The sequence below is a fragment of the Suncus etruscus genome, chromosome 5, assembly GCF_024139225.1.
Source record: "Suncus etruscus isolate mSunEtr1 chromosome 5, mSunEtr1.pri.cur, whole genome shotgun sequence".
NCBI classification, from domain to species: domain Eukaryota; kingdom Metazoa; phylum Chordata; class Mammalia; order Eulipotyphla; family Soricidae; genus Suncus; species Suncus etruscus.
The window spans coordinates 20,491,614-20,517,761 of record NC_064852.1 but is presented as its reverse complement, the minus strand read 5'-3'; the positions used below and the strand labels follow the sequence as shown (position 1 = coordinate 20,517,761).

Here is a 26,148-nt window from a genome sequence, read left to right as displayed (position 1 = left end):
CTGTCCACGGGCTCAGTGCAGAGGCCAGGTGACAATGGCCTCCAGCCCCCCACAGCAGCCCTGGACTTCCCTAAGATCTCACAAGTTCCTCACAGCACCCTGGATTATGGTGACTAGCAGCCAGGGTCATCCCACCCTGCCCTTGGCCATTCACAGCTGTCCTTAGGCCCCAGGGGTCAGGGATCATAGAGGCAGCATCTTCAGGTACTAACAGTAACAGGAGCCTCCCAGGACTTTCCACCATCCCCAGTGACATTCCCAGATTCCCTCAGCCTTCAGGCCCCAAGACCCCAAGACTAGCAACTGTAGCCCTGCCCTGTAGCTCCCTGCAGCAGACCATGCAGCACCTTTTCTGCTCCCAGCACAGATAGGGAAACTGAGCCAGAGTTCAGGTAATCAGAGTCTGACTCTACTCCCATGCCTGGGAGGGGCTGTCCAGTCTTCAAGGTCACAGCAAAGACACGGCCAAGTTCTTCCATGATGCACCCTCTACCCCAGCCGTTATGGGAGTACAGGAGTGCAAGGAAATCCCATTCCCAGCCCTGTTGTGTGGATCTGGGCGATGCTGGGCCTCTGAGGAGGGTCAGTTGGGGGCACTAGGCTTGCCAAGGGGACAGTTCCCCCTTGTGACCCTGTGAGAGTCAGCCAGGTCTGACCCTGGAGTCAGATGTGTCACATCGGCCATCTCAAAACCATTGGATGCTGTGGCCTGCTCAGACAGATTGGACACAATTATCCTGAAGGTTCAAGGTGCTGCTGCCTCAGACTGTGTTGCTAGGGGGATCCAGAACACCCTGGACAGAGCCCATAATGAAGGTGCTCGTGAGGCAAGAACTGGACACCCTGCTCAGCACTGCTCCGTCTCCTAGCTCACCCCCAGCACAGGCAAAAAAGTGTGGGTCTGGGTGAGAGCCTGCTTATTGTGCTCATCACCCATGGCAGGGTCCAGCCTCTGACATCCTCCTGCACCAGTTCCTGGAATCCAGCCTTTCTTGACTCTCCATACTGCCACCCACACATTCCATCTGCTCTGTGGAAGGTTCTGGAAGGCTGGGAAGGTTGTGGTGAAGGTTCTGGAAGACCATCAGGGCTGTGTGGAAGGTTCTAGAAGTTCAGGAAGGCTGTGGGGAAGGTTCTAGAAGGCCAGTTGGACTCCCTTCTCAATGTCAGAAGTTGGGTCCGGGGGGCGTGCGCGCGCGCGCGCGCGCGCACGCGCGCACACACACACACACACACAGACACACACACACACACACACACAGTGGCCCTCAAGCTATCACTTTGCTACCCATAGGGTATGAACCAGCATCCCTGAGGCCACTGTTCCAGCCCCTGAGTCCCCAGGGCACCCAACAATGGACAGATGCAGACCCCCAAATCCTCTGACCCATCAGGCCCAGCATGGCTGAAAGGCACAGTGGTTCTGAGGGTGTTTATTGAGCGTCTCTGGACTCTAGCTGCTGGGTGCTGCTGCCCATTCCCCACATCTCTCCAGCACCTCAATATTCGCCCTTTACCCTCTTGTTGTCAGGATCGAAGGGGGACTTGAGGTGGGCGTGGGCAGGGTAGGATACCCCCATCCTTTCCAGAGCGTACTCTCCGCCCCTCACGAAGTCCAGTGAGACCTGTGGGGATAGGGGGCACTCAGTCCTGGTGGCTGACCCCTCCCCTTCCCATCCCTGTGTCTGCCTCAGTGAACCCCACAGCAGGGCCAGCTCATGGGGCCAGTGGGAAGCCTGTACCCAGACAAAGGGCAACCCTCAGGTGAGGCCGGGGAAGGGAGATGGCACCCCTCACCCTGGCCCCACCTGTGGCATGTGGCCTGACAGTTCCACTGTCCCTCTTGGCCCATCTCCACCCAAGGTTCTCTGAGGGGTGTGGGAGAGTGGATGGGTCCAAACAGACACCAGTAAAGGGGTCCAGCTGGGGGGGGGAAGACTCACAGGTCCCCCGCTGGGGTCCCGGATGTAGCCATAGGCGATGGTCTTGTCTATGGTGAAGCCGAAGTCAGCCCTGCGCACATGGCCTACTACTTGGCCATTCCTCCAGATGGCCTCCAGGCCGAACATGGGCACTTTTCTGCAGGCACAGGGGCACAGACCCAGGGGCCATCAGTTCAGGAAGGGACAATGTCTCACTCAACCCCCAATCTATACCCCCAAACCTCAATTGTCCCTTCGATCCCCCAATGTCCCCTTGACCCTATTGTCCCTCTGACCCCCCCCAAACTGTCCCCCAACCCACACTGTCCCTCTGACCCCCACTATCCCCATTCTGTCCCCACCAGTTCTATGACAGCCATTGTTGGAGGCGTGGGGTTCCCCTCCACTCACTCGTCCACAGTGAAACACACAAGGCGTCGCCTCAAGCCCCCTGCCCGCTGCTGCTCCAGTGCCTGGCGGCCCAGGAAGGGGGTGTTGGCTTTGAGCTTGCAGGTGAAGGCAAGGCCGGCCTCCAGGGGGCTGTCATCTGAGCGCAGGTCAGCATGCCAATGGCGGTAGCCTGAGGGGCAGGTTGCTCAGGATCCTGTGGGGGCAGCCTCCACCCCTGTGACCCCACCCGTGTACAGGGCTTGGTTCCAGGCATCCCGGGAAGAGAGGGCGGAGACAAGAAGGCTGAAGAGTGGGAGAAAGCTGGGAGTGTGTGGTACCATGCAGCCCTCCCCCACCATGCACCCCTCCCACTATGCTCCTTACTGCACTTCAGCCTGTGCTCACCCTTCTCAATACTCAGGGAGTCGATAGCCCGGTAGCCAGCATCCACGAGCCCATGGCGGGCGCCTGCGGCCATCAGGGCCCGGTACACAGCCACAGAAGATGCCTTGGGAATGTGAAGCTCCCAGCCCAGCTCTCCCACGAAAGACAGTCTCATGGCTCGCACCTGGGGACAGGCCACTCAGATCTGAGCCCAGGGCACCCAGAGGTCTCCAGAGGGTACAGGGTTTAGGGCAGGAATAAGGGGATGTGCTGCCTCTGGGCAGGTGCAACAGACAGCCATGGGAGACCCACGCGTGGGTGTCTCTCTTGTCTGCCCCATAAGTTTGGTTTTTAGGCCACACCTAGCAGTGCTCAGGGCTTACTCCTGGCTCTGTACTCAGGGATCACACCTGGCAGGCTCTGGGCACCCTATGAGATGCCGAGGTTGGAACTCAGGTAGGCTGAGGCAAGGCAAATACCCTCCCAGCTGTGCTATCACTCTGGCCTCTGGTCTCTCGTCTATTATGGGTCACTTCACCAGTTTGAGTTACCTAAGCATTGATGACCCAGTCTTGGGGACCATATCTCAAAATATGGTCATATCTCATATCTTCTCCGTATCTCAAAAGTAGTGGCCAGAGGCTGTAGGGTGCTCCCTCTTGTGTTGAGCCAATAGCCAGGATTTCTGCTCCCAGCAGGCCTACACACTGCTCTGGACCAGTGAAAAGCTCTGGACTGGGCTGGAGAAGGAGCCCGGGTCCCCCACCACTACACGAGCTGTGACAGAGAGAGCTGAGGGGTCCTGCCGCCTCCCCCAATCGGGTCCCACTGTGGTCTTGCTAGTCAGCCACATCATGTTCAGGGGCCCTGACAGATGACAGGCTGTGACTGTGTTTGTGTTTGTGTTTGTGGTCACTGTGGCAAGGCCCCTGACTCCATGGAGTGACCAGGCCAAGCTCCTAGCATGTTCCATGGAACGAGGCCACTACCAAGGGACCACTGCACCCTGGGAAAGGCCAAGGTTCCTACCTCTGTGTGTCATGAGGCCAGTGTGTCCCACACAACCTGCCTGAGCCCAAACACAGCTGAGAGCCCTCTCATTCCCACTGGGGGAGGGGATAGGACCCTCCCCTAGCTGGAGACCAGCTATACCATCTGATTCTGCACTACACCTGTGTGTGTGGCCACTCCAGGAGCCTGTGAGCAGTGAAGCTGAGACCGTCTGTAGTGCCCCTTGGCCTGAGCACTGAACCGATCAACTGCAAATCCCAGTGGACATCCAGCCCCCTGGGAATTGGCAAAACCCAGCTGTGCCCTGTTGCGCCCAGCCGCCCAGGAAACGAAGCCAAAAGGCTTCTAATTTTAGCCTCAGAGGAATTGAGGGTTTGGAGCCAACCTCACTCTGGAGGGAAAATCATTTCCAAAGCTTCACTGGGAGGGGAGAGTGGACCATGGGGGCCTCCATAGCGTCCCTGGCCCCCAAGGTTAAGCCAACGGGCTCCCTTTTACATACTTTTTACATACCCCCTGACCAGTTGCATTATCTTACATCCCCTGACCAGTTGCATTATCTCTATGTGACAGATTGTTGAGGTGCTATTCCCTCACACAGGGGGTCCCCATAGTAAAGTGGAAAGCCAGGAAAGATGGTATATGGAGGGGTACCATATGCCAGGGAGGGGAGTGTGGGCAGGAGAGGGGTATCTGGCCAGGTCTGTGAGCACTGGTGAAGTCACTTTCCTAGAAATGCTGTCCTGGCAACACTCAGAAACCCACAGTGAGGCCCCTCAGCCACTATAAACATACAGGACACCCCCACTACCACGAGCCTACCCCACCTGAAATCCTTGGTCATTAGTAGAAATTGTGACCAAGTTTGTTCCAACCCCTTTCCCACCGAATATCTCCCCCAATTACAGTTGGGGCTAAAATAACCCAAAATAACCAAAAGAATTCAGAGGCAGAGATTGGCGGGAGAAACAGAGGGTCCACACCAGGAAATGAAGGGGCCAAAATGGGGCTGCAGAGGAGCAGAGAAAGAGAGAGAGAGCACAGGGCAGCTGAGAGGCCAGAACAGGGCACTTCGGGTGCCAATGGCCACACCAGTCTTGCTCACTCCCCCGTGTACCCTATGCTCTCTGTACCTGCCCCCCCCATAGCACCCTGGAGGAACAAAAACTTCCTGCAGGAGTTTCAAACTGCATCTTGGGGGAACCAACATCCCAATTTCCAAATCTTGTGAAAACGGAGGACAGAGCAGAGAGGCGGTGAGATCATCTGAACCCCGGACAAGCTGAGATTTGTCCTGCATTGCCTTAGTACTGTGGGTGTTCCGCTTTTCCTGCATGGACACAGAGTTCACTCCAGGGGAGCAGAGGCCACGGGACATGGCCCTAAGCTGTGGTATGCCCACCAGAGCAGAGGGGGACAGGTAGGTGCCCAGGGGCACCTGCAGAGAGAACATTCATTCAGCACTTGTGGGCAATGGAGCTGATGCTGGCAGGGCTAGAACCCCTGACCCATCCATGGATGGGTGGTCATGGTATGTCTGGGAGCACAAGGCCCTGAGTCTGATGCCCAGCACTGCAAGGTTTGAGCATTGCCCAGTGGTAGCCCCCAGAACCAGAACCTGTGTCTGCAGTCAAGCCAGTGAGACCAGAAGCAACCCCCCAACGCTGCTGGAAGTGCCCCCAGGAAAGAAAAGGAACCAAGTTTGGCGCTAAATAGACTAGTGTCCACAGAAGGGCTCGAAGGGGGCAATATAGGAAATCTCAGTGGTCACCATCAGGGATAGACCAGAAGCATCCTGACTCTATCCTGGCCTCTGGGCGGGGGCGACTAAGGGACTGGGGGGCCCAAGAAACTGGGGCAGGGGGAGAGTGAGATCTAGATTCCTGCATGAAGGAGGGTCAGGAGAATCCCCCAGGGAGGAGGGGCCAGTGAAGAATGTGCTGTGGAGTTCCAAGCACTAGCTGGCAGAGTCCCAGGCTGGGCTCTGGTCCACCTTTCTGTGCAGAGAACATGGCCAGCATGGATCCCTGTGACCCCCTTAGTTGGGTCCCCGTGACCCCTGAACCGGTCCAACCCCCATGCTTAGGCACTTTCCTTTCAGACTCTCTTCTGGACACAGTTGAGGAAACTAGATAAGATGGAGTCCAGGCTGGGCTCCCCCTTGGGGCAGAGTCCCTTGCTCAGTCCCTCAGTTAGTGCTAACCAGGCTTCGGCCACCACCCCTGGGATCTTGGACAGCTAATGCTGCTGTGGTGACCCTGGCCCGGCCTAGTCAGAGGTTATCAATGGAACTGCAGCCAAGGCAGGACTGACCCCAGACCAGGAAGAGGCACTGCTGCTGCTAGGGACCCCGCCTCCACCATTAGGATGCCTCTCCCTGACCCAGCATCAGCCCTGATGCCCGACCCCAACTCTAGCTCCAGCACCGACGCACTGTGACCCCTAGACTACCCCCAAGGTCATGCTGCCCCTGTTGGGGTATAGTGACTGCTTGGGCATGAAGGGGGTCCAGGTCAGAGCTGGGTGGGTATAGGGGGCTGGGCACCTCTCAGCACCAGGCAGGCAGATCCTCTAGAGATTTCTGAGCCAGGTAGCAGTCTGCACCCACAGCAGGGCCCCCAATCCCTATAAACACACAGGGCACCTCCACACACACAGGGCATCCCAGCAGCCCCCACCATGTCTTCACCCTACACCTGAGCCAGGCACCCCAAAAGCTACCAACATGTCTGCACTCTACCCTGTACTCTGGAGGGTCCTCCTAGGCATATCTGGTCAGGGTGCAGTCAGCCAGCCAGGGGCAGCAGGAATGGCTGTCTGGAGCTGTGTGTGAGGTACCTTAGGCAGGGCTGAGGGAAGCTCCACCTGTCACCCCCACTGACTCCTCAATATACAAGCAACTGGTATGTTGTCCACCCCACAGTTCATAGCCTCTGCTCCAGATAGGCCAGATGCGGCAGGACAGCTGCCTGATACGCTGTGCTGCTCTTCCTAAGCACCCGCCTCTCTGGTCTGGGCAGGCAGCAGGAAGCTAGTGAGACAGACACCCCCTTCCTGCCCCAGAGGCCTCAGCAGAGCCAGGCCCATAGGCTGTGCAGCTGGATTTGGGTTATCAAGGGACCTCTTGGGAGGCCCGTTTCCTCCATAACAGGCCTAGCCGCCAGACGCTCCCGCCACCTGCAGTGCAGGACCCCTAGATGATCCCATAGGGGACAGAAGAGGGAAGGGGGCCCCACCCCACAGCCTGGCCCATGTCTGCTCTCAGAACAGCCGGACCCCATCCTCACTGCTGTCCCCACCAGGCAGAAACATCCTCAAAAGCACGCACAAGACGCTCCAGAATGTCCAAACCCTGGGAGGGGCCCATTGGGGCCAAGCCCTGAGGCCTGAGTCTTCCCCAGACAGTGGAGGCTGGTGAGGACCCCGGGACTCCCCTTCCACTGTCCACTCCTGGACAACCATAGGCACTGGACAAAAGTCATCGGGCATAGGCTAGTCCAGGCTCTGGGGGACCTGATCTTGGGAGCCCTAACATTACTTATACCTCATACCCCAGATCTGCACAGCCGTGAGTGTGGAGACAAGTCCAGGGCTCCCCCAGTTCCAGTCCCACCCAGTAGCAGTAATTGGTCCCTACCGGGTGTCCGGCAGCCTGGACCAGCTGGTGGGTAGAGAAGGGAAAGGCCTCATTACTCAGGTCTGCGTCCAGCACGTCCTGGAGAATAGCCCGGCTGTGGAAGAAACATTCTCAGGGGCCAGCCAGGGCCACATGGGCCTGCAGGAGGGAACCTGGGCTGGGGCTAGCAGAGGAGCAAACTGGGCTTCATTCATGCACACCGCAGTGGGGTGCTGTAACCACAGTCAGGGTGATGAGAACCTGACGGAGGTACTGTGGGGCTGGGCCTGGCCTCAATGGCAGGAGACTCAGCGTCCACTCAGACTCACTTGGGTCTACTGGCACTGCTGGGACTGACCCTTGGGCACAGGGCCTGGAAGTGTGACACAAGGAGATCAGCCAGGTCAGAGGCCTGCAGGGCCCAGGAGTACCAGGTGTGCCCCTTTATCAGACAGGTAAACTAAGGCATGAGCAACTGCCCACCATTTCTCCTCCTGCAATTGGTCCTACACAGTCACATTCAGCCCCTTGGGCTGTCACCCAAAGGACTCCTGACCCTATTTAACTATTTATTGCTCTTTCATCTGGGCTCAGGTCATACCGCCTTCAGGAAGCCCTCCCCGACTGAGTCTAAGACAGCTGTACCTTGTCTGGGCTTCCTGAGACCTGAGAAGTGCCTCAAACTGTCTGCAGCCCCCATTTCCAAAGCCAAACGGCCCTCACCCCTGTGCAGCCTCAGGAAGCCCCTTTTGTGCACATGATGGCTGCAGCAACCCCTGCCCTCAGGGGTTCCAGGTGCTCCACCCCAGCGCTCCCAGCTATCTCCCACACACCCCAGCTGGCAGCCTGTTCTGGGGATCCTTATATAACAGCCTGCTTTGGGTATTTGCACCCTCAGGGCCATGCCAGACCATGCCTGGCAGAGAAGGAGTTTCATAGGGTTGGGGAGACTTCCAATCCCTGTCAGCATCTGCTCAGAGCCACAGGTCTACCTATATCCTCGATTTTCAGGATCCAGCACTCCCTCCCCAAGGCCCCAGGGTGCCCATGACTGCATGGAACAGGGGAACAGGTCCCCTTATCGGGAGGGAAAAATGTATTCACAAGAGAAAATAGGGTGACTGGAAGAGGGCTCCCAGGAGGGGTTCAGGGAGGGGCTGTCCATCCTTCTCCACCTACCCTGTCACTCCCCACATGCCTGGAGGTGGGGTGCAGGTTCCCCCCTAGCCTCCTCACACTGTGCATAGTACTGAATTTTCTGCCTCCAGCTTCCACTCCCAGCCCTGACACTGTGTCCCCCGATGCTTGACAGCATTGAGCCTCCAACCTCCACCCTGAAATCTCTGCATCCCAGACCCTCCTTTCCTGCCCTTCTGCCCAGCCTGTAGTCCTTGTGCTTCCACTGTTTGACTGCCCCCCCTGCTCAGAGGGGTACCTTCTGTCTGGAGTCCCCCTCTCTCTGCTCTACTGCTCTCGAAGCTGCTCCCAACAGCCCAGGCCCAGGGAGGGTCCCAGGGCTTTGGTTCCTGATTCCCTAGGCCAGGGGCCCCTTCCAGAACACACAGTCCTGTCACCATGCTCTGCTCTGCTAGTGGGTGGTGTTGAGAATGGGACGGTGGACCTGGGAGACAGATTTCCATCCTGGCAGAAACGTGGATTGTGTTTGCCCATGGGACTCTCAGCAAACCAGAGCAACCCCTGGAGATCTAGTCCCCTGGGGAACCACCGAGTCTGGGTGCCCTGGGGAGCCCACGTATGCCTGGTACAAGGGCCCCCAGCTGCTCACCTGGCAGGACCCTGAACGCTGAGCATAGCCAGGTCCTCGGAGCAGTCCAAGAGTTGGCACCGCAGCTTTTGGTCCTGCAGCACCGTTTGGATGTGGCACCAGTTATGCTGGGCGACCGCCCCACCCACTGCCAGGTAATAGCCGTCACCTGCAAGGCAGAGAAGCTAGGCTGAGCCCCGAGCACTGCCTGGGGAGTAATAGAAAGTTATGTTCCCTTCCCCAGAACCCCCACTCCCAAGTAGGAAATGGTAGAAGATCCCAGAACTGGCCAGTCTGGAGTCTGCCCTTGTATTTCAGGGGTGTTAAGACTCAGGGGTCATCAGGGGACAGGGCAGAGCAGCCATATAGGAGTCCACTGGGTACCCACAGTTTCAGGGTCATGCCAGCCAGCTAGGAGGCTGAGTCCCAGCCACTGTCTGTGCCCAAGAAGTGGGGCCCTCCCATGAGGGGGAGAGCAGGTCTGGGAAGCAAAGGCCCAAGATGCTAGGCTGTCCTTCATGCCCACCACCTCTTGCAAGAAGCCTCCCCAGCTCTGCTCAAATGCTTCCCGGGGTCTCATCCTCCTGACTCCCACTCCCTGCCCACACTTCTCTTCCTGCATTCTCCTCCCAGGTTGCCTGGAGGGAGGAATGAATGAATGGATTATGTCCCCCTGAGTCAGCACAGGGCTCAGAAAGCCCTGGGTACCCCCATTTCCATAGCACTGAGTAGGAGGAGGAGAGAGGGGAGGAGCACCATGTTCTGTCCATCCCTGGGATCCTACCTCGTACCCCACCTCATCTCCACATGCCCTGACCTCTCCCCAGCTCTCAGCAGTGATGCCCACAGGCCCCTCCACTGTCCCCGGTGTGACCCTGCCATGTGCCCCTCCTGCTATTCCTGATGCTATCCCCTAAGTACAGCACAGCAGCACAGGCAGGCTGAGGGGGAAGGAGCTGACCTGGTTAACCAATGAGCCACTTGCCTTGCTCCCCTATTACTCACCACTACTCAGGAGGGGGCCCAGGTCCCTTGAGCTCGCAGGAAAGAGGCAAAACTGCTGGAGCACAAAGTCATACCCTAGCCCAAGCTCCTGGGCTTTCTGGAGACGCTGGGACTTTTCCCCAGGGGCACAAGCTGAGCTCCCTTCCCTGCACCCCATTTCTGAGGTGGCAATGCCCCCCAGCAATGAGAACTACCACCCTTCCTTCCTGAGTGAGCCCACCTTGTCTGCAAGAACAAGCAATGAGGCCCCCATCACTGGGGTGCGTTTAAGTGGAAAGAGTGAGGAGGAGGTTGGTAGATGAGCTGGGGCATCAGAATAAGTATCACTGTTCCCCGGACACATTTCTTACCTTCAAAGGCAGGAGTTAACGACGAGTCCTGGGAGCCGGGTGCCAGGCGGCTAACAGTGAGGTCACTTTCCGTGCCCCCACGGTGGTTCAGCATGCAGGTGTATACTGTGGAGCCTGTGAAAGGGGAGAGGGGAGAAGGTTGAGTGAGCGGACAGATGGAGGGGCAGACATAAGAATGGAGGGTGGAGGGAGCAGAGTGGTGGCGCTAAAGGTAAGGCATCTGTCTTGCAAGCGCTAGCCTAGGATGGACCGTGATTTGATTCTCCTGGCATCCCATATGGTTCCCCCAAGCCAGGAGCAATTTCTGAGCGCATAGCCAGGAGTAACTAACCCTGAGCATCAATGGGTGTGGCCCCCCCAAAAAATAAAAAAAAATGAATGAAAGGTGGAGAGACAGAAGGAAGGAAGGAAGGAAGGAAGGAAGGAAGGAAGGAAGGAAGGAAGGAAGGAAGGAAGGAAGGAAGGAAGGAAGGAAGGAAGGAAGGAAGGAAGGAGGGAGGGAGGGAGGGAGGGAGGGAGGGAGGGAAGGAAGGGGGAAATGAAGGGTTGTGGATGGATGAATATATAAACTGATATGTGGACTGATGAACGGATGGGTGGGTGGGTGAGTAGGTGGATGGGTGGAAGGGTGGATGGGGAGATGTTGGCTATAAGGTGAGTCCATAGGTGGATGACAGGTGGATAAATGGTAAATGGGTGTGTGGATGGGTGGATGGATAATGACTGGGTCAATAGATGGATGGGTGGGTGGGTGTGAATGGATCAGTGGGTGAGTATATGGATGGGTGATGGATTATGGAAGTAGGTGAGGATGAGTGGACACAGTCGGGTGAGGAAGAGGACTGGGTGACTTGCAGGAGGAGAGCGGATGGAGGGAGTAAAGATGAAGTCGGGATGGGTCGGGTGCGTTGGTCTGGGGCTAGGAGGGGTGCATAGGGGTGCATGGCACATTTATGAACTAGCTGACTGACAGGTGGTGTGACGTATGGAACTGTCACCTCCAAGATTGTAGGGACCTCACCTAGCCCTGGAATGACTGAATGTGAGCAAGTTTGGAGTCTCTGGAGAAGCAAATAGACCACAGAGAGTCACTGGTGGGGGAGCCTACTCCCCAAGAGGGGAGTCATTGAAGGAAGGGACAGGCCTTGGAACCCTAGAGCAGACATGAGGCACCTCAGTTTAGGGCTGACACCATACAAGCAGCTGAGGTAATTCTGGGCACCATCATGGGGGTGAGTTAGGGCCAGAGTGGTAGCCCCAGAGGAGAAGGGATTTAGGGGAAGAAAGTCAGGTAGGTGCAAAGGTGTGAAGACCCTAGACATTCTCTGGGACAAACAACTAGCCCTCCTCTACCAAAATCCACATTTCACTGCACACAATTCACCCTGAATTGTGAGTGCATCCTGGAAACTAACATGTGGGCCACATTCATGGGGTAGGGTGGGGGGCTTTTGGTCCAGGGGGAGTCACTAATGGCCGGAATATAGTTGGAGGGAGGAGAGGGAACAGAAAGAGAAGCAGGAGAAAGAGCAGGAGGAGGAGAAGCAGCAGAAGGGAGAGAGGTAGGCATTGAGACCTAAACCTTGGCATAGCCCTGAGGGTAGAGAGTGGGCAGAGAAACCAGGATGCCAAGGATCTGCCAAGGGAGCCCCGGGCCCCAGACAGACATCAACCCCATCACTGCCTTGCTGCGCCCAACAGCCTGCACAACAGTGTACCTGGGGGGCGGCTGACGTGTGCAGAGAAGAGCCAGTCTGCGGCCTTGGTGGCATCAGGGCCCAGCAGGTAGAATTTCCCGAAGTATGACATGTCGAACACGGCCGCTGCCCCTCGGCATGCCAGGCACTCCTGCTTAATCTGGAAGGTTCCAGGTGGACAGCCACAATCAGTGACACAGCTGTCCCCAGACATGCAGGTTCAGCTCTGCACACCCATGCCCCATCCACTACAGGAATCTCAGAACCCTGAAAATCTGGAGGCTCAGCTCAGAACCAGAGTCAGAACCTCAGGGGCAGCACTGGGGGGGGGGTCCACTAGAGTGACAGTGACTGAAGCACCTACAGGGCCCCCACCAGGGCTAGCAAGAGAAAGGAGAGTTAGGGGCTGGGGCAGTGCCCTCCTGAGTCAGGAGGGACAGTGGGTGCCATCGATGCATGGGGATGGGCGCCCTCAGAGGCACAGGACCATGTGGGTCTTTTCTGCACCAGTCCTTACTGCTCCCATGCAGAAAAGCCTAGAACAGGCCCCAAGTTAGGCTCCAGGTTCGGGTTCTGAGAAAACTGCCTGGAGGAGACAGCTCCCCCTCCACCCACCCTCAGGACCACCCCCACTCTGCTGATGCCCTGGGCTGAACTCTGTGGCTGGAGTGGGCACTGGGGCTGGCAGACATTGCTGTTCCTCCTCTGACCAGAAGAGGGCACTGTAGTGACACAGGGCAGATACCCTGATCCCTCTCCTGGGCATGGGGATCAATCCCCCATACCTCCAGTCACAGGAGTCCAGGAATGGGCACATGGTCTGAGCCAGGCTGCTGGCTTTCCAGCACCAGAAGGTCTGCCAGTCCTGAGGCCCAGAGCCAGCGCCCTAGCCCTGCCACCCCTCAATGTGGCCTCCTCTCTGCAAGCCCTGATAGCAGAGACCAGCAGGTCCCAGGACAGACAGGGAGGCAGGGGTGCAGCATGCAGATACAGGCTTGTCTCCGCCTGGGACAAGTTGAGTGAGTGTGTGTTGGGTGGGTGGCGATGGCTGAAAGCCCGAAACCAAGTTGGCAACAGGCCCTCCACACCCCGACACGCACCTTCCCCCAGCCCAAGTTCCAGACAACCCTGCGTGGGTGCAGGACAGAAATGCTTCCCAGCTCAGGGAGCACGTGCCCCATACCCCGTTCCACAGCCTCCTCTGCCTCTGCTTATCAGCCTCCCCTTCGGGAACAGGGTGAGGGATCTGGAGTCTGTGGGGTCCCCAGAGGTCCCGCTGAGCCAGCAAAGATGGCGTGCAAGGAGGGAGCAGGGGTGGAAGTCATCACCTACCACGTGGTGGTGGGGTGGGAAGTCGAAGGTGTACTCGGCCCCCAGCAGTTGTTGGTACACGGAGTCCTTGCGGAGTGTCTGCCCATAGGCACCATAGTAGTCATAGTCCTGGACCTGCAGACACAGCATGGGACTCTTCCCTGCTCCTCTGCTCCTCTTCTTGCTCCCAGCCCTGCTTGGCCTCTCTTCCCTCCTCTCCCTCCTATTATCTCTCTACCTTTCCCACTTCATCCCTCCACCCGTCCTTCCCTGCTCTGCCCTTCCTCCCCTCTTTCCCTCTTCTTCTTCATCTCCCTCCCTCTTCCCCCTTCCTCCTCTTTCCCTCTTCCCCCGTGCCTCCTCTGCCTCCTCCTTCCCTCCTCTCTCCCTTCTCCCTGCCTACACACATCAGGATGGGGAATCTCCCTGGAGCACTCAGTAGCCTTCCCTGTCCTTGAAACCCCAGCAAGGACATCCAACCCCAGAGAGACGTTTTTTCGGGACACCTATCATCAGCAGCCCCAGAGCCTCGGGATGATTATGAGGCAATGTCCTGCCAGCAGTCCCCTGGGCTCACGGGGAGCCACTGAGGCTTTTCAGGCTGGCTCCTGCCACCCACCCCTACTAACCAGATCCTGCACCCCAAGTCTCTTAGGACTTATACCCCGAGTCCCACAGGACCTACACCCTGCGCCCTCAGGCCCTGAATCCCTTAAGGGTCCCACTTCTTCCCCTGCTAAAACTGCCATAAAGCCACTCCGAGCTGTGGATGGTGACAGCAGAGATGGGCATGTGGGCCCAGGCATTGCTCCCACCCACGCCAGCCTCTGGGGACCCAGATCCCAACTGCCGCAGGCAATGCCAGGGAGTGTCTGTGAAGCAGCTGAAGGTGGCGTAGGACATGGGCAGGACGGTGAGAGAGAGAGAGACGAAGAATCAGAGACAGAGAGAGACAGAGACAGAGAGCAAATGTGTGTAAAGCTGTGTATTTGAGTGTGTGTGTGCGCGTGTGGTTGAGCGCATGTGTTTGGCTGTGAGAGTGTGTGATTCAATGTGTTTGTGTGTGTGCAGATGAGTATGTGTGATTGTGTGTGACTCAATGTCTATAAATGATTCTGTGTGTATTTGTGTATGTGTGAATATTCCGTGTGTGTGATTGTGTGTGAGTGTAGGGTTCAGTGTGTGTTTGAGTGTGTGAGTATATGTGTGATTGCGTGTAAATGATTCAGCATATGATTGTGTTTGTGTGTGCATGTGAGAGGGTGTGATTGCAAGTGTATAAATGATTCTATATGTGATTGTGTGTGAGTATGAGAAAGTGATTGTGTGTACAGAAGTGTGAGCGTGATTGTGTGTGCATGCGAAAGTACAAGTGTGTGACTATGATTGTGTGTGCGCACACACAGAGGTGGGCACACTCACAGGAGCCGGGCCTTGGGGATTAAACCATCCGGGTCGTTCCCAGCCGTGCCGCTCCTGGAACACGCAGCCTCGAGCCAGAAGCTCCTGAGCAGAGACAAGGATGGGTCAGGCCAGCTGACCCTGGGCAGGGTCCACTCACTGTGGTTGAGTGAGAACTGAGCAACTGGGACCCTGATTCCTGTCAGAGCCCTCCACCTTGGGTCTTCTCTGGGGATAGAGCAGAGTGGGAGGTGAGGTCTGGGGTAGGGGGATGAGGTCATGGGGAGTGAGGTCAGGGGGAATAAGGTAATGGGGCAGGTATGAGGTCATGGGGGAAGAAGTCTAGGGGTCAGGGTAGTAAGGTATGGGGTCAGGGGGTGAGGTCTAGGGTCAAGGGAGTAAGATCTAATGCAGAGGGTCCTGTCGCCAGACCGGGTGACAGTGCCCACGGGTGGGGGCACCTGGTGCAGTGGGTCCTTCCGCATGTTACGCCCGGCCAGTGGCTCGTCATGTGGGAAGACCACTGAATAGTTCTTGGCATAGGACTCGTGGCTGCGCTCTCGGATCCAGCGTGGGTGGTCTGTGAGCGAGTGGTGGAAGCGCCTAGGGGGAGTTGGACGTCACCCCTTTCGACCCTCAAACCCCACTCCTGTGACCAGTAGCCCCCCTGTGCACAGAAGCAGTCACTGACCCTGACAAGGCCTTGCCGCACACCCCAACTCAGGCACGGGGGTACTTGGAAGCCCAAAGGCTCTGCTGAAGCTTGATGTAAGCTGATGCTTAAAACTTGATGCAAAGACCCAGTTTAAGGTGTGAGCTGGTTAACACCTCAGAGCACATGGGGCCCCCAAGTTTCTCAGAGCACATAGGGTCCCCAGAGGATATGTTGTCCCCCATCAGTCCCTGAAGTTCCAGAGCAAAGCTGGCCCTTCATGTTCACCCAGAGTCCAGCTTCTCCTGGGATCAGGGTCTCGATGGCCCTCAGGGGTACAGTTGCCTGTCCCAGCAGCCTGCCCAGGCATGAGGGTTCATGGGGGAATTGGACCCCTGACCACCACATCCAGGTGCCCCTGCCGGAGATCCACAGTAGGGGTATCAGGAGAGCAGACCAAAAAATCACTGCAGCCCTGCACCCCTGCAAATCTCCAGAAAGGAAGAGGCTCACTTGGGGCTGGTCTGTGTGAGCCCATTCACAGCCCCTCCCTGGGACTGTGGAAAGACCACTTGGGCAATCTGAGGTGGGGAGGGGCTGACAGGTCGCACAGTGGGGGTGGGTGATAGGGCACCCCATGTTTCCAAAAGGAGTGATCCTCCTCACCCAGCACTGGGATGCTGGTAAGTGGGGAGATACCCCTGAATCCTTAAAGGAGATCCCACTGTGCCAGCCCCCAGGTGGTCTGTCCAGTTCCCTCATCCAGTGGGGTCCCCCAAGACAGCTCCCCACTGTCTCCCTCTGTGTGAGGGCCCAGAGCAGCAAAGTTTCTGGTGTATGTACTGCAACTGCTGGGGAATGGGGTGTTCTGAGCCTCTAGGCTGGCTGGTTGATCCGAGCATCTGATCAGTTGCCCCTCTCCCAAAGGCATCCCCACCTCCCCATCTAGAGTTTGAAGCAGGCAGGGACTTGCCCTGCAGCTTATTCTTTCTGGAATATTTCACCCCTGGTAGGTGTGTGGAAGGGCCCCCCCCCCCGTGCTTGCACCAAGGACTTGGGGGCCATGTGTGGGGGCCACTCGCCATCTGTGGTAGGTCAGGAAGGTGGCTGAGGTGGGAGAGGTGCATGGGGCTGAGCCAGCTCTACCCCCAGGGAGACCTCAGGGAGACCTGCAGCAAGTCTGGCTGGATACTCACAGCTGCAACCAGTGCCTGCTCCTGACAGCTGGAAGCACTGGGGACAGAGGACTGTGGGACAACTGGCCACACTGTAGCTCTACCCTAGGTGCCCCCCACCTGTTCCAGGCCACCTCAGTACCACCCATGGGTCCTCTGTCTCTGTTAATGCCTCTTCCATGGGCCCTCCAGATTACGGGGAAGACCCCGTGCCCAGTGCTCCGTGGCCTCACCTGATGTCGTAGCCGTACATGTCCTTCTCGGGACGCCCATGCACCACCCAGTGGGCCAGCTCCTGCCCGCAGCCACCGCCCAGCATCATGCCTGCGGGACCAGCCATGAGCTGGGGCCCGGCCTGTGGGCCACCCCTGGGGTGCTCCTGTCTGCAGAGACTCCCCCCCCACCAACTTCCTGACCCACACTCATCCCTGAGTGCTCCTGTCCACAGACTCCCCTGCTCGCCCTCCACTCACTCACCAGCACTGTTGAAGCCACAGCCCAGGAAGAAGCCACGGAGCTCAGGGGCCTCCCCCATCAGGGGCTTGTGGTCAGGGGTGAAGGACTCTGCATGGGGGCGAGAGGGCATGAAGAACTCTTCAGGGAGGGGTGAAGCTGCCTGGCCACACACCATCTGAGGGCAGAAGCTGGAGCACGGGCCTAACTACCCCTCCTCAATACCAGCTTATGCCGCCTCCTCCAGGAAATCTTCTACCTGCTTTTGCATCTGGGGTCTGCTTGTTGGGGACCCCTTCCTCCCTGCACCAGGTTCCAAGGGATTTGGAAGCGATGTGGGGGTTGCAGGGTTAAAGCCCAGGGCACTGGGCAGGTGCAGGGTGTAGGGTGAGCCCCGAGCACCCAGGCTGACCAGGTCGCCCTGCCCACCTGGGCCACAGACAGTGGACTTGATGCCCGTTGTCTCCAGCACAGGCACCCGGTTGATGGCCCCCTCGATGTGCTGCATGAACACGTCCCAGTCCAGGTCGAAAAGGCCAAAGGAAAATTTGTCCGACACCTGTGGCCAGGGGTCAGCGGAGGTCAGCAGGGTCAGCAGGGGTCAGCATGTTCAGAGGGAGTTAGCGAGGAGCATGGGATCAGTGTGGTTCAGCGGAGCCAGTGTGGGTGTGGGGTCAGTGAGGATCAGTGGGGTCAATGCAGGGGTCAGTAAGGAGGGTGGGGTCAGTGGACAGAGTAAGGGGTCCATGTGAGGGGTCTATGTGAGGGGTTAGCATGGAGTTTGTGGACCAGTCAGGAAGGATCTGGCTGGCTCCTCCTGCCCTTTGGGGTCACCCCAAGGAGCCAATGACCCTATGTGCTCCCAGGTAAGGATGGGCTGGGAAGCCCCCCCTTGTCTCCTCTCTAACAGGTCTGGCTGAGAAACAGCCTTCAATTGAGTCTGCTCCTCCTTCACCCATTTTCCTGAGCCTCCGGCAGTCCCAGGACCCCCAAAAGCTGGTGTTACCCTAGACACTGCTGCCAGCCAGGTGTGGACAGGCCACGGTTATAAGAGCGGCACCTATCCTTCCTTTCTCTAGAGAAATATATGGAAGGCTCTGGGCTGAGGCAGGCAGGCTCCTCCCTTCCTCCCCTCACCTGCTTTCACCTCTTCCCATACCTCACTTCCTCTCTCCCCAGTATGACCCTTCCTCCCACCTCACCTCTTCTCCCCCACCTCTCTTCCTCCTTTTCCCTCCCCTCTTCTCCCCTCCTTACCTCCTCCCAGAAGATGGGGTTGTTCTCATAGCCCCCCACGGACAGGGCATCTCCCTGCAGGCGCAGGTAAACTGAGGCATCATGGTCGCGGACGTTGGGCATGTTCTAAAGGTAGAACAGAGGGGTCATGGGTCTTCAGGGGCCCCCCCACTCAACTCTTCCTTACCACACCCATGCAGCAAAGACAGGGTGGGAGAGGAAGGACACAGGGGTAGAGAACTGGGGGGGGGGGGCTCTGGCAGAGGGTGGGTTCTGAGCCAGCATGGAGAATGCAAGGGACACAGAGTGGGGGCAATAACCTGGGCTCAGGACTGAGGGCACTGAACAAGCCTGGCCCTGCCCCTCAAACAGCAAGGCTGCACTGGGGCAACCCCTGGTGCCTTTGTGGTGGGGCAAAGACATATGAGAGCATACACGTGTATGCATAATATAACATAACGTGTGAGAATGTGTGAGTGAAGCCTCATCCCCCACCCATATTTCCTAGGTAACTTGACCTTACCTGCAAGACCCCGCCCATTCCTGGGTGGGGTCTTGGAAAAGGTAGATAAGCCTTTAAGCCAGGGGATTAGGGGTTCTGCCCTGCTGGGCTCTCTGGCTTTTGGGTCTTTGCCTCTTTTGGTCTTTGATCAGCATGGAGGTCAAAGGAAGATGGCTGAAAGGAGTTAAGATGCAGGGCCAAGGGGCCGGGTAGGTGGCGCTGGAGGTAAGGTGTCTGCCTTGCAAGCGCTAGCCAAGGAAGGACCGCGGTTCGATCCCCCGGCGTCCCATATGGTCCCCCCCAAGCCAGGGGCGATTTCTGAGCACATAGCCAGGAGTAACCCCTGAGCGTCAAACGGGTGTGGCCCAAAAACCAAAAAAAAAAAAAAAGATGCAGGGCCAAGAATAACTAGTGCTTGAAAGATTATGATGTAGGCCACACACATGTGGTGGATAGGGTATGAATAAAGCTGATGCTTCCTGATGCCTGCCTGTGAGTGAGTTCAATACCCGTCGATTTCCTGAACCCCAGACCCGCCGGCTGATGGGGGATGAAGCCACGTGGCCGGGGCCTAAGGACAAAGGCATCCATCCTTCACCATCCATCTCCATCCAGATCGATAATTAATTATTTAATACAACATGTGAGCATGCAGGTGTGTGTGAATGTTGGTATGCACATGTCTGTGAGAGTGCACATAAGTGTAAATGTGTATAAAACATGGAGTATATGTGTGCATATGCAAATGTGTGTTCATTATGTGGGCAAATGTGAGTGTGACTATGCATTTGGGAGGGGCTACACCACTGTGCCCAGAAAGATGATGTCACATTACCCTGCATATCATGCAGCCCCTCCTGGCCCACACTGTTGCCCTGAAATCCATCCCCAGCACCACATGGGGTACCCAAGGGATCTGCTATTTCCCCACAGAGACCGTCTTTTCCTGGAAATAATAGTGGTTTGTGGAAGATTCCAGAAACCATTGTCAGGCTCCTTCCAGACAGGAGTTCTTGCTCCCTGACCCAGCAGAGTCTTCCACTATCCCCACACTAGAATGCAGCCCGAAACCCTCCTAATAACCAAGAGTCCACATGCAGGTGGAACAGCGACAGCATGGCCAAGAAAGAGCACTTTCAGACTCCAGAGGGCGGTGATAGGGGTCCTGTGAACTAAGGAGACATGGGCTGGAACCATAACTCAGTCTTAGGCCCACCAGGTCCCAAACCATGCCCCAAAGTGTGAACCCCAGAAACACACTGCCCTCATGACCCCTGAAAGCTGTGTGAGGAGCCCCGCATGTAAGACTGCACTGAAATGAGTCCAGTGGAGGATTCCAGAACAAGAGACTGAGAGACAAAGGAGAGATAGCAGGGCCCGGAGAGATAGCACAGCGGTGTTTGCCTTGCAAGCAGCCGATCCAGGACCAAAGGTGGTTGGTTCGAATCCCGGTGTCCCATATGGTCCCCCGTGCCTGCCAGGAGCTATTTCTGAGCAGACAGCCAGGAGTAACCCCTGAGCATCGCCAGGTGTGGCCCAAAAAACAAAAACAAAAACAAAGGAGAGGTAGCAGGGGCAGGAACGAGGGTTGGAGCTGCTAAGAGACACTGCCAGGTGAACAGAAAGACAGATTCTTGGGTGGAGGGTGGATGGATAGTTATAGATGAAGATAATTAGTAATTGTTGCAAAGAAAACTAAACAATTGGTACAAACTGCTAAAAGCTACAAGAAAACACTCCGAGCATACTTCTTTCAGGGGGGACAGTATTCGAAGCTATCTTCAGACACTGATGCTGAGAACCAAACCAAACTGTATTTTTAGCATTTGGGCCACACACGGCAGTGCCAGGTTAATCTTGGCTCTGCATTCAGGAATAATTCCTGGTGGTACTCAGGGGACCATATAGGTGTGCCAGTAACTGAAACAGAGTCAGCTCTTGCAAGCCAGTGTCCTGCTGTACTATCACTCAGGCCTAAAACCAAACATTTTTTTAGGGAGGGGACCTTTCCTGGTGGTGCTCAGGTGACTTGGGTCATGCAGGTAACCTCGGCCCACAGATTGGCTGTGCAATGTGGGGCCCAGGAAGCAGGTTGGGGTGACCAGCCACTTCCTCAGGATTTGGTGACCCCAGGGCCACATTCTGTGAGCTGAGATAGAACAGGGATCAGCCCTGGGCAATGAAAATGCTTTAGCACTGGTCACTCTCTGGACCCTAATGTCATTGCAAAAGTCAGAGGTGGGAGTCTATGCTTTGGGGGCCCCCAGCACCGGGACCAGCTCCCAACCCTCCTGTCCTCTATGCCCCCATATATAAAATCAGCAATGGGGGACACAGAGCTGAAGGATTGAGGGGGAACCCTTCTCTCTTCCCCACTGACCTCTGCAGGCCAGGGGGATGGATCAGGGGCAGTGCTGGGCTGGGCCCAGACTAGGCTCCTCGCTGCAAAGTGCAGGGCAGTGGTGACCCCTGCTGGCCAGATGGGTGCCTATTTCTGCTAGGCTCTCCATCTCAGCCTGAATCCCACATTTGACAGTCCTCTGGGAGGCCCAGACATTGTGACAACCATCCCCTCTTCCCCCGACTGCCGCTCTGCTCACCTGGATACCCTCGATGCGCTCCGTGACCACGTAGGCATGGTGCATTGCGATCAAGGGCACCTTCACCCCAGCCATCCGACCCACAGCACTGGCCCACACTCCTGCCAACAGAGCAAAGGCTGGGGGGCTTCGCCTTGGTGACAGGCAGAGCACCTGCACCCAGACCCCTCCCTGGAACATCCAGGTTCAGGGGACTCGGGTGGATCTCTTGAAGCAGAAGAACTGGCTCTTACCTGCACAATTAATCACACATGGTGTCTGGATGGTCCCATGCTCTGTCTCCACAGCGGCCACTCGCCGAACCCCAAAGTCGTCTGTGCGTACCTGAATGCCCGTCACTGGACAGTTCTCAATGACCTGCAGGGAGCTGAACTTGGTGGGTGGGAACTCCAAGGATACAGCCACCCCCAGGAGACCTGGGACATCATATCCCCATGCAAGTTTTTGGCGGTACAAGGGAAGGAGACCCAGGTGCTCTCAACTTGCAGAACTGGTCCCCAAAAGGTTGTAAATCACCCTTTCCCATAGAATGACTGAAAATAGATTCATTTAACCAGCCTCAAGACATTTGACCCCATCACCCCTACAGCAAGGGGCACGGGATACCCAAAAAACAAACAGATGTCTCCCCCAAACAATTGGGGCCACAGCAAGTACAGCAGGGAGGGCGCTGGCCTTTCAAGCAGCCAACTTGGGTTCCACAATCCCGCATGGTCCCCCAATGCTGCCAAGATTGATTCCTGAGTGAGAGCCAGGAGTAACCCCTAAGCATCTCCCAATGTGGCCCCCAAACCAAAATAAATAAAAAGCAACTGTGCCAAGCTCTTGTTGTGTACGTTTTCTGCAAAGTGGTGACATTTGAGACAAAGCCCCTTCAAAAGAATTTGGGGTCCTCACCTGTTCTGCAGGGGATCCCAGGGAAGAAGTGGGGGTAGGACCCCGCAGAGGTAGGCAGAAAGGCAAGGGAGTGGGGCAGGCAGTACCTGGGCCCCGCGGGCGGTGGCAGCCCGGGTGAGGGTTGTGCAAGTGCCCGCTGGGTCCATGGTCCCGTCCTGTGGCACATACAGAGTTCCGTAGAGATCGTCCACGTTCATCAGCGGGTACAGGGACTTGGTCTCCGAAGGGCTCAACACATGCGACTCTATGCCATAGGCCTTGCCCAGCTGGGGAGGCATGAGACCGGTCCTGAGTCCCAGAGGGTCCCAGGAACGGTCCCACACCCAAGCCCAAGCTGGTCAGATGCCCACGGGCCCCTTGTCCTTCGAGGCGGCCAGAGAGGCGCTTTGCCAGCCCACACTCACCGCCAGGAGAGCCATGGTCCCTAAAACTAAGCTGGCTAAAACGCTTAGATCAATCCCTGAGGCACATGGACATTTTTTGTTTTGGGACAGGGGACCCCTCACACAGCTGCTCCCAGGGATTACTCCTGGCTCTGAACTCAGAAATTACTCCTGGCAGACTTAGAGGACGTTATGGGATAATGCTGAGTACTGAATCCAGATCTGCTATGTACAAGGCAAAAGTCCTCCCGGCTGTGCTTTTGCTCCAGCTACAAAAGGGCATTTTCTATCAAACAAACTATGAGACCAGACTCTGCTCCTCTGGGCCTGGTTCCAGAAGGACAGGGCTGATGGGGAGACCAAGCCCCCATGCCACAGATTGGTCCAAGAACAGCCAATCCGGCATCCCCAGGATCCACCAAGACAAGCTCCGCCCAGAGGGTGATGAGCTGAGCCAATCAGCTTCTCTGAGAATCTCAAAGCAGAATTGGCAGAGCTGACTCTGCCTCTGTCCTGGGGTTGAGCTGAAAGGTTGGAGTACCAGGAGGCCACCTTCAGAGCATCAAGCCAGGTGAGTGATAAGTGGGGAGAAGTGGGCCAGGCTGTTTCTTCTTCTGGTGGTGGAGCCCCAGAAGCTCCCTTGCACCACCCTTGCAACCACGCACTAAGCTCTGAGACTCTGGCTGCAGTGCTGAGAAGGGTGTCGATGTTGGAGGGATTTTAGAATCTGGGAATCCTTCAAGGAAGACGTCCACATGCCGCTTCCCAAACAGGGTCTCCCCAGGCCTAAATCTGGGGCAGGGAGAAACTCTCTCGCCCTTAATTGCCCCGAAATTGGGGTCTCCTGCAGCAGGAAGCTTGGCCCCAGGGCCATCCCAGGGATGCAGCCATCCCCCACCCACACCCCGCAGGGCTACACCCACCGACATAAGCCGCTTATACTCGTCCAGGCGCTGCTTGTTGGAGGCGATGAAGAGGCCCCCGTTCTGGATCCAGCCCGTGTGCAGGCCCGTCTCCTGCTCCAGCTCGTGGCTCACCACTCGACGTGTATGTGCCAGGAGCTCCACTTCCACGTCACTTGGCCGAAGCTGCCACAGGAGGCCTGGTGGAGGACCCTATTAGTGCGTGCCTGGTGTGGCACCACACCCCAGCACCTGGCCCAAACCTGGGCACAGGCTATCTTTTCCTGAAGGCCTCAGAAACTCGGAGGTTTGGTGGGTGAGAGAGTGTCCGGGCAGCTTAAGGCCGGGCCCCATGGGCACACATGCAGTGGAAATTCAGAGTCTCTGACAGCCTTGATCCAGGGTCTCAGAGCAGATGAGGGTACACCAGGCTGGCCCTTGTCTCGGTTCTACTGTTCAGCTTCTGCTCAAGCCAGTGGCTGTGAATTCAGCTTGGCTCCATGGAGCATAGACCTGTCTATTGCTGTCCCCACATCCTGCCCATCCTGTACCCACTTCCTTCCCACCCTGTCCCCACATCTATACCACAATGTCCCCACATCCTGCCACCCTGTACCCATATCTATCCAACTTGTACTCACTTGTATCTACACCAATAATAATCCCTATATCCACATCCATACCCATCCCTACAATATGTGCCCTAAATCGTATCCATACTCATCACTCCCTCTGTGCACCACTCTGCATCACTGTCCCTTGTCACACTTCCCTCCATGTACCTGCATCTTCATGCCCAGTGTCCCCCGCTCCCTCCACACCCTGATCCCTGGACCTCAGGCACCGCATCCACCCATACCCCCACACCCCATGGCACCCTGCTCCTGGCGTTCCTCTGCATCCCCAACACCTTGCATCCCTACCTGCTGTGTGCCAGGTGGTCCCAGAGGTGAGCCGGTCCCGCTCCAGCAGCACTGCCCCACTCACGCCCAGCTTGGCCAAGTGGTAGAGGGTCTGGCAGCCCAGGCTGCCCCCGCCGATGACCACTACATCGGCTGTGCTGGGCAGGGGCCTGCTGGGGCCATGAGTTGCCTCATCCTCACCCTTCAGGGTCCGCTGGTAGGGGACGTTCTTCTCGGCCCCAGCGCCGGCCACATTGCTCAGTGGACGCAGTCCCAGGCAGCGGGAAGGGCTCCGGGGATGGCCGGCAGCCACGCGCAGGGCTCGGCTCAGTGAGGCCATGGGAATGGGGCTGGGGAGACGGGGTGCCACATAAGAGGGGACCCCAGTATGGGCATGTCCCCACCATGCACGTGATGACAGATGACACGGAGCTCATGAGGGGTCGGGATGAGGACAGAGAAAGAACAGAGAGAAGGCAGAGGGCGGAGGCTGACTGGAGAATAGGATGAGAAGCTGAGGCAGGGGTTCCAGTAGCCCCAAGTAAGGCAGAGTCCCCCATCAGAGGGGGTGACAGACCTGGAGAGATGGGGGATGGGTGTCCCAGAACATGGGGTCAGGGTGAGGCAGCCCAGGGAGAAGCCTGCAGGTCAGGGTCACCCATTTCTGGCTCCATAGCCCAGTGGTTCTGCCCTGCAGCCCTGCTTGGGAAGTAGGGTTTGTAGCTGGGGACCTCCTTTTCCTGCATCGTTTTCTTAGCCCCTGCCCCAGACTGGAAATTCCAACAGGAAAGTAAAGTGAACAGTGGGCAAGGAGTCCTCCTAGGAAGGTTCTTCAGGTTCTGCCCTGGAGAGGGTTCTGCCCACTCAGGGAGAACAGGACCCCCAGAGTCAGTTGGGGGTAGGGGGACCATGCTCCAGCCTGACCAGTGGGGTTACTTGGCATGGCCTTGATTCCTGTCTTGGCCAGGAAGACCCAGGCTGCTGGGCTCATGGGGGTCACTGCAGGGAGATAGGCCTTCGTCTCCTCTCCCCGATTGTCCCCCATACTCCTGGGTTGGGTTTGGAGGGGAGGCCTGACCCTCACAGCTGAGATGCAGCTGGGACAGAGTCTCAGTGCCCAGGTGGCATCTGCCCAGTCTACTGCCTGCTGGTACCCACCTGTACCTTTAGTCCTGGAGGCACCCGGCCGGACCAGAGCCACGGAGAGGGTCTTGCAGAGGACGAGGAGGGAGGATTGAGAGTGTGACCCAAGTCGCGGGTCGCGGACACTCAACCCTGCTCGGCTGCACCAACAGGCTCCACTTCGGACAGCTGCCACGTGCCCTGTGCCCCAGCTGTGGTGCGCTGTGGGCCAGGAAGCAAGTTAATATTAACTGGTTTTGGCCCCTCCGTGGGGAATGTAGGCTCTGTGCAGCCCGGTTCAGTGTGAGGGGCTGGGGTCAGGAGACAGGGGTTCGAGGGAGGTGCTGGCCACAGCCTGCCTGTCACCCACACTCAGGCTGGCTATCCACCCACTAGATGGGGCAGCCAAAGACACTGCGAGACCCCTGCAGGAGGCTGTGCTGTGCCTCTGGGCGCAGCTGCCGAAGAGTCC

General features: G+C 57.2%; 2 protein-coding genes across 2 annotated transcripts in view; both read right to left on the bottom strand.

Moving 5' to 3' along the window:
• The window catches only part of LOC126009287 (surfeit locus protein 1), a 161,258-nt gene extending 156,083 nt beyond the window's left edge, over nt 1-5,175 (bottom strand). Inside the window, exon 1 of the mRNA XM_049773704.1 lies at nt 5,130-5,175. Coding sequence (XP_049629661.1) covers nt 5,130-5,160 — 31 coding nt within the window. The 5' untranslated portion in view covers nt 5,161-5,175. The remainder of the gene's footprint in view (nt 1-5,129) is intronic.
• On the bottom strand, nt 1,419-25,802 carry SARDH (sarcosine dehydrogenase). The gene is made up of 21 exons (XM_049773749.1): nt 25,713-25,802; nt 24,576-24,904; nt 23,674-23,852; nt 22,454-22,633; nt 21,704-21,827; nt 21,471-21,571; nt 18,390-18,494; nt 17,562-17,691; nt 17,157-17,243; nt 16,913-17,003; nt 15,314-15,455; nt 14,874-14,957; nt 13,473-13,586; nt 12,162-12,300; nt 10,444-10,557; nt 9,110-9,257; nt 7,345-7,438; nt 2,718-2,880; nt 2,334-2,502; nt 1,944-2,079; nt 1,419-1,625 (listed from the first exon to the last, which is right to left on the bottom strand). The coding sequence occupies exons 2-21, from the start codon at nt 24,892-24,894 to the stop codon at nt 1,500-1,502; spliced, it is 2,745 nt and encodes a 914-aa protein (XP_049629706.1). The 5' UTR covers nt 24,895-24,904; nt 25,713-25,802; the 3' UTR covers nt 1,419-1,499.
• Nucleotides 25,803-26,148: the final 346 nt, after the last annotated feature.

Excerpts from the sequence above, each read along its gene's own strand:
- SARDH (XM_049773749.1), bottom strand. The coding sequence starts at position 24,894 with ATGGCCTCACTGAGCCGAGCCCTGCGCGTGGCTGCCGGCCATCCCCGG. Across the intron at positions 22,634-23,673 it reads AGTATAAGCGGCTTATGTCG|CTGGGCAAGGCCTATGGCAT; the intron begins GTGGGTGTAGCC and ends ATGCCTCCCCAG. Across the intron at positions 7,439-9,109 it reads AGCGTTCAGGGTCCTGCCAG|CCGGGCTATTCTCCAGGACG; the intron begins GTGAGCAGCTGG and ends TTTCTTCCACAG.